At 41.0% G+C, this 19,976-nt stretch overlaps 1 protein-coding gene across 5 annotated transcripts in view; it reads left to right on the top strand.

Moving 5' to 3' along the window:
• The window catches only part of OGDH (oxoglutarate dehydrogenase), a 71,480-nt gene that overhangs the window by 9,152 nt on the left and 42,352 nt on the right, over positions 1-19,976 (top strand). For all 5 annotated transcript variants that reach the window (XM_084803881.1, XM_084803878.1, XM_084803882.1 and 2 more), the window contains exon 3: positions 16,560-16,748. In XM_084803881.1, coding sequence (XP_084660007.1) covers positions 16,560-16,748 — 189 coding nt within the window. The remainder of the gene's footprint in view (positions 1-16,559; positions 16,749-19,976) is intronic.

Below are 19,976 nucleotides of genomic sequence, written 5' to 3'. Positions count from 1 at the left end.
TTTCAGGTAAGTGCAGTTTGTCAGTGTAGGGACTCCATCTCGAAGAAGATCCTGGCATCCTTATGAATCAGTTTCAGTTGTGCAGAAACTAAAAGCACTTGGCTGACAAAGGACGACACTGGTGCAAGAGTCAACGTTGGAATGAATTGAACACGTTTATGGCCACCTTTCCTGCTGAGGAATTATCTTCATGGCTCCAACTCCAGACACAAAGAAGGATGAGCTGCTTTCCTTGGGTGTTCCACTGCGGGATTGCTGAGCTGCTGTTGGCTTTCCTTCTAAAGTAATAGAGACGGGTCTCCTTCTGGATAGGAGAAAAGCATTAAGATTGGTTCTGTTTATATTGTTGTGTAAACACAAACCACATTCAAGGACCAGCATGAGGTGCAGTGATGAGGTGATTACTAATCTATTTATAGTAACCTCATTTCTGTGCTCCATGAACACATCAGAGAGGTTAAACTGCAAGTCTGAGGTTTATAGCTGATCCTTTTTTTCTGGTGCTTTGTTTGCAAACTAAGAAATATAGGCCCCACCTCCATTAGAACTGGTTTCTTCCTGCGTTCTGGAGAAATACTTTGTCTTGGACTTGAGGCCTGTTAAACATATCCATGGGAAGGAACCTATCTGACACAGAGCTTGATACGTTTCAGCCCAATCAGACTGTATTGGTAATTGTTGTGTGTTCAAAACTTTGAGCTGCTGTGAGTTCACAGCTCAGGATGGTTGCAACACCACATAGGATCTCTAAACCTTTCTCAGGGAAAGTAGTCCCCAGCTCTTGAGATAAGACAGAATGAAAGTCGGGTGACTTGTCTGAAGGTCGGAGAATGCTGGCATACAAACTAGATCTGCTGGCTCACTGTACAACTAGCTAGGACTGGACAGAGTTACCAAGGCAATGACATAACATTATTGGGCAAATGAAGGTTTGGCACAAGACCAGGTTTGAGGTAGTTCAAGGACAAGTGCTATTACAACTTAAATGGCATTTGAGAGCTATTTTTAGTGGAAAGGCAGGATATAAATTAAATAAATGGAAGTGAAGTGGTCAAGTAGTGCAGAGAGCTTGGAAGTAGCACAGAACAAAGCAAACACATCTATAATTTACATTGACTGACTTTTGATAACTGTCCAGTTGAAGTCTAAACTAATCCATATTGCTCAATAACCTCTGGTAATGGAATCCTAGTGAACAAAGGAACTTAAGGCAGCACTAAACATTATGATTCCTGCAGGAAACTCTGATAATATACTGGTACACAAACATGTGGGGTGTGACAGGAATACATGTGTGTGCTTGTGTCTTAAGCACTGATGCATCTGTGTGCTTGCATCTGATTAAGCACTGATGCATCTGTGTCTGGGAAACTTGTATGCATTTGCATTGCTTCTGGCACGATTGCTGCAGGAAATCCTAGCAGCAGTGCGTAATGTGGTTTGCTGTCCTTAATGGCGTATACAATTTAAAGCACTGTGCACAAAACAAATGCTCGTTGTTTTCAAAAGCTATATCTGAACTCCCAGCTTTACTATACAAATCTTTCTGGTAATAACAAAACAATCATTCTGCAGTTTCACCAAGAATGTTGTTTAGTCTGGTGTATGCTGCAAGGTTGGGAATGTACCCTTCAGAGCTATTTTTAAAAATCAGAACATTCTTTAAAAGTTGGGCCAATTGCTGTAAGATAAAAGTGTAACCTTGTGCTATTCTCTTGCCTATGGGCTCAAATGGCAAATAGGTAAATGCTCATTGATGAACGTGGGCACTGTCTGGTTGGCGCAATAATAACTGCACAGACAAAAAGATACCGCTTTCAAGAAAGCAAGGACAAAATTTGCTTCCATCTCTCAGAAAACATGTCCTTTGTACACATCCTTAAAGTGCTGTAGAGATTAAGATGTAATTAGTAGGACAATATTCTGAGTGTAACTCGCTTCCCCCACCCTAATCTTTGGGTATCTGGACAGAGGAACTGTGTGAACACTGAAGGACAGCATCAAAGATTATTGCCTATTTTTGACTCTGTGACTCTTCTGTCTACAGTGAGGAGATGTTCATAAAGAGATTTTCATATTTTGTGGTTGAAATCTTACATACATTTCTAAGATTAATAATTAAACAATAGATTAGTCATTATATAGATTGCTAAATGAATAAATAGATCCCATTTACTTTAAAAGTTAATGATCTAGTTTGCATGTAATGGCAAACCATGGATCAACCATGGTTTGTTGAATTGTGGGTTGTCGTTACATGCAAACCCAGAACTATGGGTTGCTAACCATGAACAACCCATGAAGAGAATCCAGGGTTTATTGTTGGATTGTGAACTATGGTTTTTATAAATTCTGGGTTGTTATGTACAAATCCAGAATTGTAGGTTGTTTTGCTAGGCTACAGAGGCAGCGGGCAAAAAATCCAGCCTCTTTACGTGCCAGTACTCCAGTGCGGCAAAGGCATCTGGCATACAGGGAGGGATTAGGCAAAGGAGGAGGAAACAAACCCAGAGACTAAGAAAATGAACCATGGTTTGTTCAGTCATCTGCCAGTCAAACCCTGGGTAGGGCAACAGACCATGGGTTAAATGGGTTCCTTAAGGAGGAAAAAAGGCGGGATATAAATGCAACAAACAGATAAATGACTGGTTAACATTACATGAGAACAAGGCCAATTACTCTCATATTTCAAACATGTATCAAATTCATCAATATTGTTTTCCCTCTGTAATTTCCACTTTCATTTGGACATCTGGCATTCTCTGCCTTTTTTTAACAAGTATCAGTATCTTTATTACCGATTCAGTATTTTCCTTCAAATAATCAACAAAGTAACAACAATACTTTAGAATGTTCTAAATACTTTGCACACATTGTCTTGTAATCTTTGCAACACCACTGTAGGGTAGGTCAGTATTATCATCCCTATATTGCAGGTGGAGGAGGGGGCTGAAAGATGATGGTTTGGCTAAGGCCACCTAGTGAGCTAATGGCAGAGATGATATTCAAACCTGGGATATCTGATTTGTAGCTCAGTCTATGACTCACTGTACTATATTTTGTAACTTGTCTTATTCTATTATGTTTTCCTATAGAGTTGTAATTTTTGACATAACTACTAACAATGTATGAAATGTGTTGAAACACTTGCATTTCCAATGTTCAGGTTGCCATTAGAAATTTTATGTTGCTTCCCACTAGCAGGTGCCCAATTAAAGTGAAAAAAGAGGATACTCTCCAGAGGTCTCTGTGATAATATATAAGCCCCTGGAGTATCTTGTTATTTAGTGCTGGGAAGGGTGGTGGCAGAAGATGCTCAAGCAGCAATCTTGCTCAGGCCAGCTGCTTTCAGCTAGGGATGGTGTGAGGGGAGAACACAAAAATGGAGGCAGGGCTTAAAACATGCCTGTTGATGATTCCTCTTACCTAGCTGTCTCCTGCCTCCTTCACTTAATCTTTTCATTTGGTTTCTACCTTTGGACTGACTGCCTCACCCTCTACCATGGCCACTCTGTTATTTATTTAAAAAATGTCTTACCCACTTTTCATTGTAAAATAATCTGAAACTGGGGAAGACAACAAGGTCAAGTGTGGTCGTGGCAGTGTGGGGAGAAGATAGTCCAAAGATGACGCCAAAGAAGAAAATAATGTACAGGTCAGAAAAGGGGAATTCCCCATTGAAGAGGACAGAAAGAGTTCTTGAGGCTCTGACCTTCCAGTGGGGAATTCCCCCTGCCTGGTTTGCACATTCCTTCTCTACCCCACTCCCAGTGCTTTTGCTTATTGTTGCTATGAGTTGTTTGGAAGAATTGTTTCCCTACACCACTTACTGTTCATACTCTGCAGCTTCCACTATCAGTTCCTCCATATTTTCAAATTGACTTGTTTGTTCTACTGCTTCACTGAACCGTCCCCCTCCCAAATTGAAATTATCTCAGTATTAGTTCTGTTCATCTTGCTAAAACTTCAGAGGGTGTCAAGACCGGGGGGCGGGGGGAGTGTCTCCAAGAGTGATTTCCCGTGAGTTTGCTGCATTTGGAAGTTGTTCAGGGCACATGACGTTGGGGCCACCCCAGAGTTGTGTGCCAAAAAAGGTCTTTCTTAGACCACTCTTAGTCCTGTTGTTTCCTTAATTCAGCTTGTCTGCGCTTTTGTTGCAGTGTGCACCAGCCATCCCCATTTGCTCCTGCCCAGGGCTGTGTCTTTCACCTGGCTGTGACCTCACTGATCCCAGTCAAGAGGTGTTTCCCTAATGTTTTCCCTGCCTGTGTTTCCCCGCTGTTTCCGCCATTTTGTGCATTGAATGGGAGTAGCTATACCACCATAGCACTACAGCACTATCACAAAATAGCACATTTGAACAGGAGTAGCTATACCTGCTATTGCGCTACTGCAGTTTTAGAGGTACAGTAATAAAAAATAATTAGGGGGAATCAGGCATAGTTTGCGGAGGCAGGCGCTAATACACACTGGCCAGAGAAACAGAAAGGGCGGAACAAGGCAAGAGTGGGAGGGAGTGGGTGTGAGGGAACAGGCTGTCTAGGTGATGATGTGGATGAGACTCCACCTGGTGGTCACCCAAACAATTTGCAGTAAACTGCCATGTGAACTGCTGAGAACCCCAGGCTAGCTTTGGGATAATCCATGCTTTCAAGCCCCATGTATCCCCAGACGGAGCAGATTCAACTGTAGTAAAAACCGCAGCAAAGTGGAGAGCAAATAAACCTGTCACTGTGGAGATTCCCCCACCCCCCAGATAGTAGTTCATTATAAAATAAGAACATAAGAACTCTGCTGGATTAGACCAAGGGTCCATCTAGTCCAGCAGATGGACTAGTTCACACTGTGGCCAGCCATCTGCCTGCGGGAAACCCACAAGCAGGACAGGAGTGCAGCAACACCCTCTCACCCATGTTCCCCAGCAACTGGTGTATATAGGCATGCTGCCTCTGATACTAGAGGTAACATATAGTCATCAGGGCTAATAGCCATTGATCTCCAGGAATTTGCCGAATCCCCTTTTAATGCCATCCAAATTGGTGGCCATTGCTACCTCTTGTGGTAATGAATTCCATAGTCTGACTATGCACTCTGTGAAGTACTACTTTTTATCTGTCCTGAATGTCCCACCAATCAGTTTCATAGGATGACCCTGGATTCTAGTATTATGAGGGAGAAAAATGTCTCCCTTTCCACTTTCTCCACATCATGCATAATTTTGTACACCTCTGTCATGTCTTCCCTTACTCGCCTCTTTTCTATACTAATGTTATAACCTTTCCTCATAGGGGAAAGACATTTATCTCTTTTGCCACCTACCTGGCCAAGCAATGTTGTTACAAAATCCTGATGTGTACCTATTCTAACAATTATTATGCCTCTTTTTCTATCTTTTGATGCTCTAATAATGCTCTCTCACACTTTCTGCCCAGGATATAGCTTTTCAGTGATAACATCAATATACCACAATCTCTCTGCCTCCCTCCAGCTTTCCTCTTTTGCCAGTATCTCTTTGTCAGACATCTGCCTTGTCTGTTTCAACCTTCCACATCAGCCCTTCTAAACAACAAAAGGACTCCTTTTGTACCATGCTCTAACTTCCCCCATTAATAGTTTTCCCTTGATCATTCAAACTACTATCAAATATTTTACTTTTTAACTTCCAAACTACTGTAATGTGCTATTTATTCTGGCTGCTTTGATTTTTTTCTCTTCCAGCACCTCTTTTGACGCTTTAAAATGTGACTTCTGCCTGCATGCTGTCTCCCTGAAATTACTGATGATCTCATTGTCTGATAGAAAAGTCTACTCCCTCTTTCTCCTCAACCCCTCTGCCACTTTTGATATTATCGACCATTACACTCCTCATTCCCTCTGTGCCCTAAGTTTCTTCAACCCTGTTCTCTTCCTGTTAACTCGGTTCACACATCCACAGTGGGTTATTATCGTGGGTGGTTGCCAGGTGGCTTAGCATGACATCTGAACCCAGAACGGTTTTTCTGTCATGTGTTGTTTTTCGAAACAAGCCACCCTGAAAACCAGTGGCTTGTAATAGGATTGTTGAAATGGGTTGTTGTGACGTCTGAGCCCGGCTGGACAACTTTATTGTGGGTTGTCAGGAACGGCTAGAGAACCACCTGGTGAGAGCAGCAAAAATACCTGCCTCCTTATGATATCACTAGTGAACTCACTATTCTCCTTCATCTCTTCTCAGTACCCTCAATCTCAGGATGGATTTTTAAAAGGTTTCCTAAGAAATCTTGAAGAAAGTACACTGGGGAGTGTTTTGAATGCATTTGCAATTGTTTTTTATATTATTTATTTTATTTTTTTATTCTGCTGCTAGGAATTTTGCATAATTGTCCCTTCTGTTTTACTGCTCTGCCATTAAATTTACATATTTTTAGTGATCCACCTCACTTGTCTGCCTCGAAATTTGTGTGTTTACCCATGTAGTCCCTGCTCTGCCTTGAAATTTGCATATGTTTATCCCCTCAGTCTCTGCTCTGCCTTGAAATTTGCATATGTTTAGCGATCCTGCTCATTGCTCTGTAAACTTTATGCATATCTAACAGCTAGCAATGGAGACCAACCAGCATGAAGGTGGGTGGGAAACCGAAAGGCTGGTGGCTGCAGGAAAAAAAGGAGCTTTAGGGGTGGGAGTTTTGCAAAGTGGAGGGTGAAACTTCTCAAGGACATTGACAAGAGGGGCATATGGCTATACTGGGCTTAACAGCAGACAGGCAGTCTTGGGGTCCTGCACACTTGCACAAGACCCCTTAGAATAAAAATAAAATAAAAAGTTTGTGAATCTGATATAGAGGCAATCTGATATAGAGGGAGGGGAGTTTCCCTTGTGAGCTGCCAACCCCAGCAGAACAATTGCAGAAACGGTGCTGATGTAGGGAACAAGGATTTCTGTTGCAAAGACCCCAGGATATGTGCCAACAGCAGCTGGGATGACTGAGGGAGGAACAAGCCACAGCAAGCCACCACCAAGCTGGCAGTCATCTGTGAGGAGTAATGGACAAGCCACCCACCCATCATAGTTTATTCTCAGGGTGGCTTAGCATGATGTGCGAACTTGCCCATTCTGTCAAATCGCTCATTCACTGTTTCCACTGGGATAAGTTCTTCTCCCTCTCTATAGAGGTATTCTTCAGGATTCTGTTATTGGTCTCTAAAGTTCTTCATCTGGTCTCACATCTCCAATTGCCTCCAATATTTCTGCTTGGATATCTCATCACTGTCTCAAATTTAGAGTGTCTGAGACTAAACTGATCTTTTCTTCCAAGACTTCTCAATTTATCTCCTCTTCTGTTGACATACACCCTGTTGAGAAGCCTCAAAGCTTTGGCTTTACCTTGATTCCTTCTTTGATTCCCATATTCATTCTGTTGTCAAGTCATAATGTTGCTCTCTGTACAACACTGGGAAAATCCACCCATCAGCCAAATCTGGTTCATGTTCTGATTATCCTCAGTACTGACTAATGTAACTCTGTTCCTCCTGGCCTTCCCATTTCAAATTGCTGGCCTCTAGCTCTCAGTGAGGGGTGGGGAACCTTTTCCTATGAAGGGCCATCAGTCTATAGGAAAAGTCAATCAGATTGCAGCTGATGGTGTTTGGAACCAGATCCAGTGATGGGTGGAGTTTACAGCATTGTAGGTTTGCATAGCATACTCACTATGCCACCCTATATGAAACTAGGCTGAAGGCCCCAGATTTCCACCCTACCTCAAAATAATTCATATCATTCAGGCCATGTGATATTCCTCAACAAATCCATTACTGTCTTTCCTGTCTCTAGTATAAACTCCTCCTTCTGAGCCTTTCAACAGGCTTGCTCCACCCTATATCTCAGCCCTTTGTTTCCTAATGCATCCTGGCCTGTGCCCTCTCCTCTAACACTCTTCACCACCAGAAGTTCTCCCATGCTCTCAAAAAATGCTGCCCATTCTCCTTTGCTTCATAGGACACTTTATGGCACTACCTTTCATCACACCACAGTTCAAAACCCATATTTCCCATTAAGCCATTGGCAGCCCCTTGGTTTCCCACCACATATAAGCTTAAGTATGTGTAACTGTATATACCCACTAACATCCTTATCTGGTAACTCAATTATTTGTATTCTCAGCTATCAATCTTGGAAGGCTATCACAATGAAACACAAATTTAGCTGAAAAAGAATCATGGTAAAGCCTTTCCTTGAGAGTGTCCTAAATTTGGAGATTGCTATATCTAAATATTTATTGGTATTCATGTTTTAGTACAACCTCAGGCAAGAGTTCTACAGGCCTTATTTTAGGAGTTTGGGGTGGTGTCATATTATTTAAATTCAAAGTTGACTAAGGCTGTGTGGTGTAGTGGCTAGAGTGCTGGACTGGGAGTCGGGAGATCCGAGTTCTAGTCCCCACTCGGCCATGGAAGCTCACTGGGTGACTTTGGGCCAGTCACAGACTCTCAGCCCAACCTATCACAGGGTTGTTGTTGTGAGGATACAACGGTGAGGAGGAGGATAATGTAAGCCGCCTTGAGTTCCTTGCGAGAGGGAGAAAGGCGGGGTATAAATGAAATAAATAAATAAAAATAAATAAATAAGGCTGCAATCCTATACACACTTATCTGGGAGTAAGCCTCATTGAATGCAATGGGACTTACTTCTAAGTAGATATTAAAGGATTGCACTGCAGGTGACTAGCCTGCCATCTCTCAGCTAAACTTACTTGACATGGTTGTTGCAAACCCCATGACAAATTATAATCTGACAGTTGTGAAGGAAGGAGCTTTGACTAAAATGACAGAAGAAACCTTGTTGACAGTATAGTTTTGTTTATTTATTTATTTATTTCATTTATATCCCGCCTTTTTTCCTCTTGCAAGGAACCCAAGGCGGCTTACATTATCATCCTCCTCTCCATTTTATCCTCACATAGTAAAGAATTTGGGTTCTTAAAAATGAGTACTGTAGCATGCATATATGGCACTGGATATTATGAGCCCATTTAATCATAAATGTTAATGTCACTGGTCATTGAGGCAACTGGTGTGAGATTTAGTAATTAGAAAACTGAACTTTCATATGGGTATTCAGACATGGTCAAATTGGCATATGTTTCAGTGATAATTATGGTCAAAATCCATTTGTTGAAGGTGGATTTCCAAGCAGAACAGTAAGACAGAGGCACTCTGGACATTCTCAGCCACTGTATGAAGATGCTTCCAGTAAACATGTGTGGCTTTGCTTTTACTTAACTTAGCAAATGCTTAGCAGTTATACTTTTAATAGTACATTTGATAGTTAAAGGGGCATACAAGAGTCAGCTCAACCAAAGAGGTAGCCAAGTGTTTGCAAGCTGCATTTGTCTTTTTGTTCCTGAAAGCCAGCAATTGTCGAGAGAAAGCTTTTGTGTCATATTAATTCCCTTCTTCAAGCCTTTTGGTACCATCCTTTGTCCATGGAATGATATATGAGGGAATTACCAGTTCAGTTTATTGGACAATCTCAACAGATACTGCACTTCTGTTGGGATGAGGCTATTGCAGGTTTAGCATTAAAGTTAAAATCCAGCATGGTTTTAATTGCCTGGAAAGGCTACGAATCTAATCTGATTTACAAGCTTCTAGAGTGGTGATCACTTAACAGTTGTGTGAGTTGGAAAATGTCATCCTGCCCATATTTGAATTAAGTAGAGCATAGGTCATATATTGGCTTTCATTTGCTCTAGTATATTTATATGCACCAGATCAGCAGCCCTTAACAACAAAAGTGCTTTCAAATCTTATCAGTCATATATTTGGACAAGATACAGCAGTTTAAAACTGCACATTCATCTTGTTAAAAGTTTTTAACAAGAACTACAGAAGGGTGTCCTCTTGTAAGATGGCTATATCTCCACCAGCACCCTTGACTCTTTTTTTCCCCTTCAAATGTTCTAACAAGTGAGTCATACTTTCCTCTCTTTGTTAGAAAATCTAGCAACATTGTAAAGTGCTTTCAGGTGATGACAAAATGTTTTTGGTCTTTCTTAATCTTCTGTGATTGATTGAAGAAAATGCCCTGCCCTGCCCCAGCTTGTGTCTTATGCTGCATACTTCCTCTGTCTGGAAAAATATTATATGCACAGGACTTGCTGTATTTCAAGTTAGCTTAAACCAACAATGCAGCCAGACATATGCAAGCAAGTAACCTAGGTCTCTTATACTCCAGGTGACACTGTAGTGACTGAGCATTGTTTACTGTGGCATTGTGTTGTGTTTAAACATTCTGCTTGTTTTGGAAATCTACTCCTTTGCACTGCTGTAACCATGAGTCTATCATACTAAAAAACATTGTACTAGGTATAAGAATGTAAGCTCAGCTATGGCTTTCATGTTGCTGTAGCAGTTTTTAGCACTTTCATAAAACTTGCCTTTTAAACCAAGAAAGGAAAATTGATAGGGGAGTGATGGAGAGGCTTATTGGATTTTGGAGAACTATATACTCTTCGTCCTGTGGGTGAAGAACAGTACTAAACAAATGTAACTTATCAGTTACTTCCACATTCATGACTTGTCTATTGAGAAATAGGTGTCAATATAGAGGGTAAAGATTTTATGTTAAGACTGTTGTGAGTCCTCCTCTGGAGCCTTGGCAAATGAAATAAGATGCATCTCTGCCAAAATACTCATATGTGTGTTGTTTGAATTGCCTATGTTGTTGTTCATAGTTCAGTCGTGTCCGACTCTTCGTGACCCCATGGACCATAGCACACCAGGCCTTCCTGTCCTACGCTCTCTCCCGGAGCATGCTGAAGTCCATATTCATTGCATCAGTGATGCTATCTAGCCATCTCATCCTCTGCCATCCCCTTCTCCTTTTGCCTTCAGTCTTTCCCAGCATCAGGGTCTTTTCCAGTGACTTTTCTCTTCGCATTAGGTGGCCAAAATATTTGAGCTTCAGTTTCAGTATCTGTCCTTCCAATGAGCAGTCGCGGTTGATTTCCTTTAGGATGGACTGATTTGACCTCCTTGCAGTCCAGGGGACTCATAAGAGTCTTCTCCAGCACCATAGTTCGAAAGCATCAATTCTTTGGCGCTCAGCCTTCCTTATAGTCCAGCTCTCACAGCCGTACATTACTACTGGGAAAACCATAGCTTTGATTAGACGGACCTTTGTCGGCAAGGTGATGTCTCTGCTTCTTACTATGCTATCTAGGTTTGCCATAGCTTTCCTCCCAAGGAGCAAGCGTCTTTTAATTTCATGGCTACAGTCACCAACTGCGGCGATCTTGGAGCCCAAGAAAGTAAAATCTGTCACTGCTTCCATTTCTTCCCCTTCTATACGCCAGGAAGTGCCATGATCTTCGTTTTTTTAATGTTGAGTTTCAAACCAGCTTTTGCACTCTCCTCTTTCACCCTCAACAAGAGGCTCTTTAGATCCTCTTCGCTTTCTGCCATTAGGGTGGTATCATCTGCGTATCTGAAAATTGCCTATGACCAGGATCCAATGAGCTGCTTCAGATAAGTCTGAGGCTTGGGCAAGTCAGCAGAAGCTTCTTTTTTTTTTTCTTTCAACAACAGGTCCCTGTGTCATCAAAAATGGTTTATGGAACTTGACCTCCATTTCAAAAGAGGCTTGCTATTTGGCATGGCAAGGCTTATTCAAGAAACACATCCAAATCTCCACTGGATCCATAGAACTAGTCATGTGGTCGTTTGTTATCAAGGCCTGTGTTGCTGCATGTCTGGATCTTGTCCTAAAATTCTCCTTGTGCAATCTTGTGGCTTACAGTTTACATAAATAGAAGGTGCTGGAAATAGCTTCAGTAACATGTAGACAGGATTGATACTTCTACAGTATTAAATGGATATGAGCTCCCAAGGTACACTTGCCAGGGAATAAGGTGTTTTCTTTCAGGGCTGGTCATACACCCCCATTCAAGTGTTTGTTGTCTCCCAAAATGGGTTGGATGACTATCACTGTAACCAGTTTTTATGCTGTACTTACTACTATCCCTCTGTCACTCATCCTGGATGTTCCCATGCCTATCGGATTGGAAGCAAAACAGGATGGTAGTTTCTGCATATTAAGAACATAAGAAGAGCCAGGCTAGATCAGACCAAGGGTCCAACTAGTCCAGCACTCTGTTTACACAGTGGCCAACCAGCTGTCGACCAGGAACCCACAAGCAGGGCATGAGCGCACATCGCCCTCCCATCCATGTTCCCCAGCAACTGGTGTACATAGGCTCACTGCCTCTGGTTCTAGAGGTAACACATAGCCATCAAGACTAGTAGCCATCGATAGCCTTTTCCTCCAGGAATTTGTCCAACCCCCTTTTAAAGCCATCCAAATTGGTGGCCATCGCTACATCCTTTGGTAGCGAATTCCATAGTTTAACGATGTGCTGTGTGAAGAAGTACTTCCTTTTATCTGTCCTGAATCTCCCACCAATCAGCTTCATAGGATGACCCCAGGTTCTAGTATTTTGAGAGAAGGAGAAAAATGTTTACCTATCCACATTCTCCACATCATGCATATTTTTGTAGACCTCTGTCATGTCTCCCCTTTCCCTCCTTTTAAGCTAAACCACCCCAGCTATTGCAACCTTCTCTCATAGGGGAGATGCTTCAGCCCCTTGATCATTCTTAGTTGCCGTTTTCTGCACTTTTTCAAGCTCTACAATATCTTTTTTTAGGTGTGGTGACCAGAACTGTACACAGTATTCCAGGTTGTTGCATCATAGTTTTGTATAGGGGCAGTATGATATTGGCAGCTTTATTCGCAATTGCTTTTCTAATAGTTTGCCTTTTTTTTACAGCAGCCGCACACTGGGTTGACATCTTCATTGAGCTGTCCACCACAACCCCAAGATCTTTTTTCTGGTTGGTCACCGCTAGTTTAGATCCCATCAGGCTATACTTGAAGTTGGGAATTTTTGCCCCAGGGTGCATCACTTTACACTTGCTTACATTGAACCGCATTTGCCATTTAGATGCCCATTCTCCAAGTTTGGAGAGATCCTTTTGGAGCGCTTCACAATCCCTTTTTGTTTTAACCACCCTAATTTGTTTAAAAAGAGGGCTTTTAAAAAAATTGATGAAATGGTATAAGATCACAATTCCCACAAATCTCAGAATGGCTTAAAAGAGTTGGGGATACCACTTTATTAACAAAATTAACTTAACTTTGCAAGATGTTTTAAAAATGAAACAGGTTTATTAAGAAGTTGTCTCATTTTCAAACATCAGTTTTCAAGGCAACTTACAGCAGCCTTTCCCAACATGGTGTCCTCCACATGTCTACAGCTACCATCAGCCCCAGCTAATATGGTGAAAGATTCGATTATTTGATTTGTACCCTGCTTTTCCATCCAAAAAACAATAGCTCAAGGTGGTTAACAATCATAAGAAGAAGAAATACAATAAATGGTTAAAACAATAATAAAACAAATACATTTAAAACAGTTCAAAAACATACAACAACAGAATAAAACAGCAGTCAGCCCAATAGACCAGCATACATGCTTGAATGCCTGCTTGAATAAAATCATTTTTGCCTGCCATTGGAAGGACAGCAGAGAGGAAGCTAATCTAGCCTCCCTCAGCAGGGAGTTCTGTAGCCTGGGAGCAGCCACCGAGAAGTCCCTCTTTCTCATCGCCATCAAACATGGGATGATGGGAGTTGTAGTCCAAAACACCATATTGGGGCACCACATTGGGGAAGACTCATTTATAGCCTTATGTCTTTTTCTCAAACTTACTATTGTATGTACATTTGCTTTTGTTCATTTTTGTTACTATAATTTTAAAACACTTTTAAAAACCAAAACTGTCCTACAAGGCTATGTCATGTGTGGTACTATAATATGGGCAGGAGTCACTATTCCCCTGCCTCTCCCTAAATGCCTACTACTATTGATGACTGCAAGCTCAGAACACCAACTGCCACACTTGCCTGAGCTGGTCTTCTCATCAGTTTTGGGAACTCTTGTTTCCTGGGCTAGTACTGACCATGTTAGCTTTGTTCCCCAGTGAGTTATCAGTGAGGCAGGGCATCTGGGAGGAAAGCTGTACATTGCTGCTTAAAATGGTTCTGATTCAGCTCTCCTGTGCATGTGCAGAATCCAGATTTTACTTCAAGGATGGGAGTCCATGCTGGATGCTAATAGCCTATAGGGTTTCTTCTTTTTTTAAAGAAGAGACATAGCAAGCCTTGAAGATCAGGTCCACCATTTTTTTTTCCTGGTCTTGGTCACAAGATGGTGGGTGCACTGGCTGGAGCTTCACAGATTTAAGAAGGGATGCTGCCATTTGCCTGGTAAGGGGTGGATGGGAGTTGGGTGGCAGCAGGATAGAACCAGTTCTTGCTGGGAGTAATAAGGGAGGGCTTAGCAGTCATCTGTGTGTGCTTTGGTGTGTGTGCTTGTCACTGGGGTGAGTGTGGGGTGCGTGGAGTTCTACCTGGAGTGAGTGTTGGATGCACAGAGTTCTCCCTGGGGTGAGTTGATTCCCCCACCCCTTTTTGCACTCATAAGCCACTTAATAGAATGAGATATTCTCAGTCATGTCATGCTGTACTTGATGGCCATTGTTAAGAATTTTCTTGCTTAGGGTGGGTTTTCTGTAATTTTAGTAATGGGATAATGGTGCAGGTTACTAACTCCACCAAGACATATTTGACTGTTGGTGAGGGAGTGAATAGGTTCCTTTGGCTTTTTAGGTCACTGAAATGAGAGGCACTTAACACCCTAATGAATGGTTGTACATTGATCTGTTATGTGTCGCATCTTAAATGTACCTGTTGTCATTAACCTTGGCTTATTCATCAAGCCAGACTCACAGCCTAGAATGGCATGGGTAGAACAGTGTATCTAACCCTGGGGTCTCCAACATATGCCCATGGACACCAATATGCCTGCTGACACCTGTCTTGGCTCCTTCTAGGCTCTGTGCCCTTCCTGATTTTTATTTCTTAAGATTTTGCTTAACAAACAAACAGAAATAGCTGGGAGGCTGGCGTGCTGCAAACCAAAGTGCTCCTTTCCAGCACCATCTTTATTTAGGTTCAAAATAGTGGTTTTGTATTTGGAACTCAGCCCCCAGCTCTGCCTTGTAATTAGGTTCTTGGGCAAGTTGCTTTTATTTTATTCTCACCAGTTTGCCTTTTGGAAAATGAGTGTTTTGTGACTGGCCATGCCCACCATGGCAACTATTTTATGAATGGACAAGTGCCCCCGCCCCCATAACAGGCATTTTGTGGGAGCAACCACAACACTGTCAAAACTCCAAATGTGACCACCAACCCCCTGCCCTGAGAAGCAAAATAACACATTTTCTGTGTAGATACCCTTTGAGGCTGTCCTCAGACTTTTTCTTGTGGATGAATGTAACAAAGTTAACTGTAAGGTTATAATAGCTAATGATACAGTTAGCAGCTAAATTTGAGTTGCTATATGCCCCTTAGAGAGAAGAGATGAGATTTTACTAAAAATTGAATAAACCGTATGTGGGACACTGTTACCATTTCCTAACCGGCAACAGTTGGGACAATGTCAAATAGTGAGTTACTGAATGTAAAATATTGGCCCTGTTTGCATGTAATGACAACCCATCATTTTAAAAACTGATGGTTTGTCATGCACGAGTACACATACCTTTCTACCTTTTACCCCATAACCCACGATCCACTCCTTCATAGGTTGTGTAATGTGACGTGCTAACCTGGACTACAAAAACAATCCAACAACATACCATGGGTTAACCTCTGGGTTGTTTAATCCCCAAACAGCCCAGAGATCTGGGTTTGTTCATCACACTCCACAACCTACAAAAGACCCAGTTGTGAGTTGTGCCGTAAAAGCAGAAGATGGTAACAGTGAGTGAATACGTTGCTTTTACATTTAGTTTTAGTTCATATTTCAGAAGCAGGGCTGAAAAAAATCTGATCACATAGGTACTGAAAAAATAGATGCTGTGTCTCTGAGCCTCTCTTTCTTGCTCCTCCCTCCAACACCCTCATCAGAAGGGAACCCGAGGGCCAAACTATATATTAAAAGATCCATGACTACAGGTCTTCTGATATTTTTATTTTATTCAAAAGCAATGAAGAGTTTGAATTTGATAAGACCAATGATGTTAAGGAGAAGTTTAACCCTTTTTCTTCATGTCATTTTCTTGATCCAAATCCCAACCCCACACCATTACCACTGCAACCTATTGTTAGTCCTTCTGAGGAGAAAAATACTATGATGGTGCAGGTATTTCTGTTTTTCCCTAGCACAGCTAACATTAGATTGGTGTAGAAGTTCAGATCAGGAAGACAATGGAAGGGGTAAGGGTTAACATTTTCCCAAGTGCTGCTGCTCTTATCATATGACATGGCCTCCAGGTAGAGAAGGGGTGGTGGTGGGAGAGACTGTAGGACTCAAGTCTACTGGAGATTATATTATGAATATCTCTAGCATTGTGTACAAAAGAACGATAGAAGGAAATGTCAAGCTAATGTTGAAAAAGATATTAAGCTGTTGAAGATGTGATTCCCTAAAATGAACTTTTATTTTTCTTTTCTTTAGTCATGGGACATATTCTTTCGCAACGCCAATGCTGGAGCTGCTCCAGGTACTGCTTACCAAAGCCCCCCTCCATTAAGTACCAGCCTATCAACACTGACACATGCACAGTCTCTGGTTCAAGCACAGCCAAATGTAGATAAATTGGTGGAAGATCACCTTGCCGTCCAATCTCTTATTAGGGCATATCAGGTAAGGTTATTTTCTACTTTTCTTCTCCTAACAAGTGTGCACATATGGCATTCATTTTGTCAGCCACAAGTCTAGAGAGAGGTTCTGACTTTGTTTTCTGCTTCAAAATAAGCCTGAATAATCAGTTCAGGAATTCAAAATTGGTATGACTTAGGAGAAACAAATTGCAGCATCTACGAGTGTGTTCCTCATACTTCATATCTACAGATATAGATTTGCCAGTTCATGGGTCAAGCTGAGCCATATATGGTACATTGAAATCTATCATTAGGTCTCCGTACACCAGTGAATGGACAAACCTGGCCTTGAATGGTAAGATAGGTAGGAAAGATTATGTAACTGACCAGTCTGAACTGAAGCCAAGTGTGTGAGGAGCCAGTATGACTCTTTACGATAAGCCATAGCTGCCCTATGACATCAGAAATGAGAAGACATTTGTGCACTTTCTCACCAGCCTGAGAACTAATGGCTGCTGCAAGTCTGCTCCCTTCATTTTCAAGAAGAATTGTATCACATCAGTCAGCTAGCCTGTGGCTACTGAAGCATGAGAGTTTAGCCTGGGCTCTTGCAATTGTCATATAACCAATAACTGCTGTGAGATGATTTGCAACAGCCAGCTCCTGAGGGCACCATCATTTCCGGTAGTGCTGGAGATGGAGAAGAATTCTAAACTTTTCCTAAGCCAGAACATTTGGGATAAGATAGACTCAAAATCTTAATAGTCATGTCAACATCTTGTTGCACTCTCAGCGTTTGGCAAGTCTGCTAAAATGCTGATTGAGCATGTTAATCAATTTTCTAATGTTTTATTTTAGAAGCAATGTAAAAAGCATAAGGTCCCCCCACCCTCATATGCAATGTGGGGATAATAATTTTAATTTACCTTTCAGGCTTGTAGGGTTACAACTAGATAATGCATATGAAGCTCTTTGAACACTTGACAACATGTATTGTATCAGACTGATACCATCATTGGCATCTTATTGCTTGATCTGAATGACGGGAGAACAAGAATGAAGTGCACAATGCAGCCGATCAAATGTATTTGGCCAATCCTAAATCTTATTGCAAGCCTATTACGTAAGGTAAAGGCTTTGCCATCTTCGTGTTTAGACAACATGGACCATTCTTGATCTAATTTACAACCTGTAAGAAGTCTTCCTCAGTAACGTTTTGCTACTTGAATTTCAAGCATTTTTTTTTAAATCCCCAACTTATTAAACCTCGATGTTCAAAATACAGTCAACTGTTATAGTAGCAATGGACATTCAGCCAACCTGATATATCTAGCATTTGTCCAAAACTGAGAGCATATCTTGGTTTGCCAAAATATACACTGCAAATATCATCAGCCTGACAAGTTAAGAACCCACATGGGCAAGTTTCAGGAAAAAAGAAAATGTTGTATATACATAGCAGCAGACACTTGTGTACAACTGCAGCTCCTGGAACAGTCCCATTAAAGAGAAAGCTGACTTAAATTATTTTAATAGCTGGATAATGAATCTGGATAGAATTGTCAGATTCTTGGGCCTGTTGGGGAAGTTAGTCTGAAGGTAGCTGTTGTTTTTAGAGAACGTTTTGCAAACAAGTAATCATAGGTTATGTGGTATCCATTGTATTTAAAGCTTGGAAAAACTTTTCTTTAACACCTTGATGAAAAAAAGCTTCCTGCTATATGGTTTTCACACAATTGTGTGTTCTTACTGATATATCTGTAATGGATTTTAATGGGTTGGTAAAAAGAATGTATTAAATTATTTCATGTTTCAGAGAGTTATACCCCTTGAGACAACTTTTCCCCATTGCAATCCCTTTATATTGACTTTGTCATGTATCTCACTATTCATGTTCTGCCCAAAAGGAAACTGGTAAGTCCAAGTGCATTCACTATCCAGGTACTATTTTCTGCATAAGCTAATACTTATTAATAATTATTATTATTTATTATTAATAATAATTATTAATTATTAATAATAATTATTTTCTGCATAAGCTAATACAGTATTTGAAATAAAAGCATTCATATGTAATATTAGCGTGTCAGCATCATGGGGAGAAGCAGTAAACCAGACCTTAAAAACAAGTGGTTATCCCAGAGTGCAACAATTCTTCTTCCCTTCAGGCCATCAGGCATAGTCTCTCTTACTCAGAGGATGTTTTCCAACTCTGCCAGGAACCTGGATCCCAGTTCCTTAAGCCTCCTTCAGTAACAATACCACTGTCACACAGGTAGTGTAAAAATGTGTTTTACTTTGAGTATGGTGAGCAGCTTAAATCTGTCAAAGACATTTCTTCTATAAAGAAATCCTCTACAAATCAAGAAATGGTTCTTAGACATAAAAGTAATAGCAAAAATGTTAATAACTAACTCATACATGTTGTTCATTAAACATATAGGGTGAATAGGCTAATTTAAGTCCCAGAAGTTACAGGTTACGACAGCCATACTTCTGGACAGAAATTCATAAGGATTCATGTCCCAGCTTGCATCTCTGTCTGTCCTGTCTGATTGCATGGCCTAAATGAAAGGCACTTGCGCACCAGGAAAAACGTACCAGGCAGCAAGATTGTTGATTCAGAGGGAGATGAAGAATTAAAAACAATCTGTTCTCTTGGTGCTTGGTGCCACTGGAAGTTTTTTTAAATAAAAATGAAGACATGTATGGAAATGGAAAAGATACTTTAATATTTGTCTCAACAGAGCTACTTGAAGACAGACCATCATATCTTAACTAGGTATGTCCAACCCCTGTTTAAATGAGGGAACTTATGCATCTCAGCAAAGGAATGGCACTACTTCACCCAATATTTTATCTAAGAAGTTTGACCTTCAAAATCTAATCTAATATGTAGAATAAGGACATGAAACCCAGTCATCTCTGACTTATATCTGTGTAGATACAATTCCCAAACATCAGATTCAGCATGACACAAAAAATACAAAAAGTATAATAAAATCAAGGGGTCTAATCTAAACCTAAATAAAAACAGTATTCTCTGTGCAGTTGTCTTCTGGAAAAACATTTACAAAAATTACCTACATGTTAACCGTTGTATTAGACACCAGAGAGCAATTGGTTTGTGTCCTTGCCCCATTTCTAAATGAATGTATTTATAATGACCCTTCCATCCCTTAGAGTTTGTAGTAGTAAATATTTTCACTGTTACTGTAAAGAAAAATTAGTATCTATGGTGCAGAATAGATTTATTGTTTGGATTTGCCAT

Source organism: Heloderma suspectum, chromosome 6, assembly GCF_057233095.1.
Source record: "Heloderma suspectum isolate Gila_16-S chromosome 6, 16-S_ref, whole genome shotgun sequence".
Classification (NCBI taxonomy): Eukaryota; Metazoa; Chordata; class Lepidosauria; order Squamata; family Helodermatidae; genus Heloderma; species Heloderma suspectum.
The sequence above is the reverse complement of the archived record's forward strand: the minus strand, read 5'-3'. Positions and strand labels throughout refer to the sequence as shown.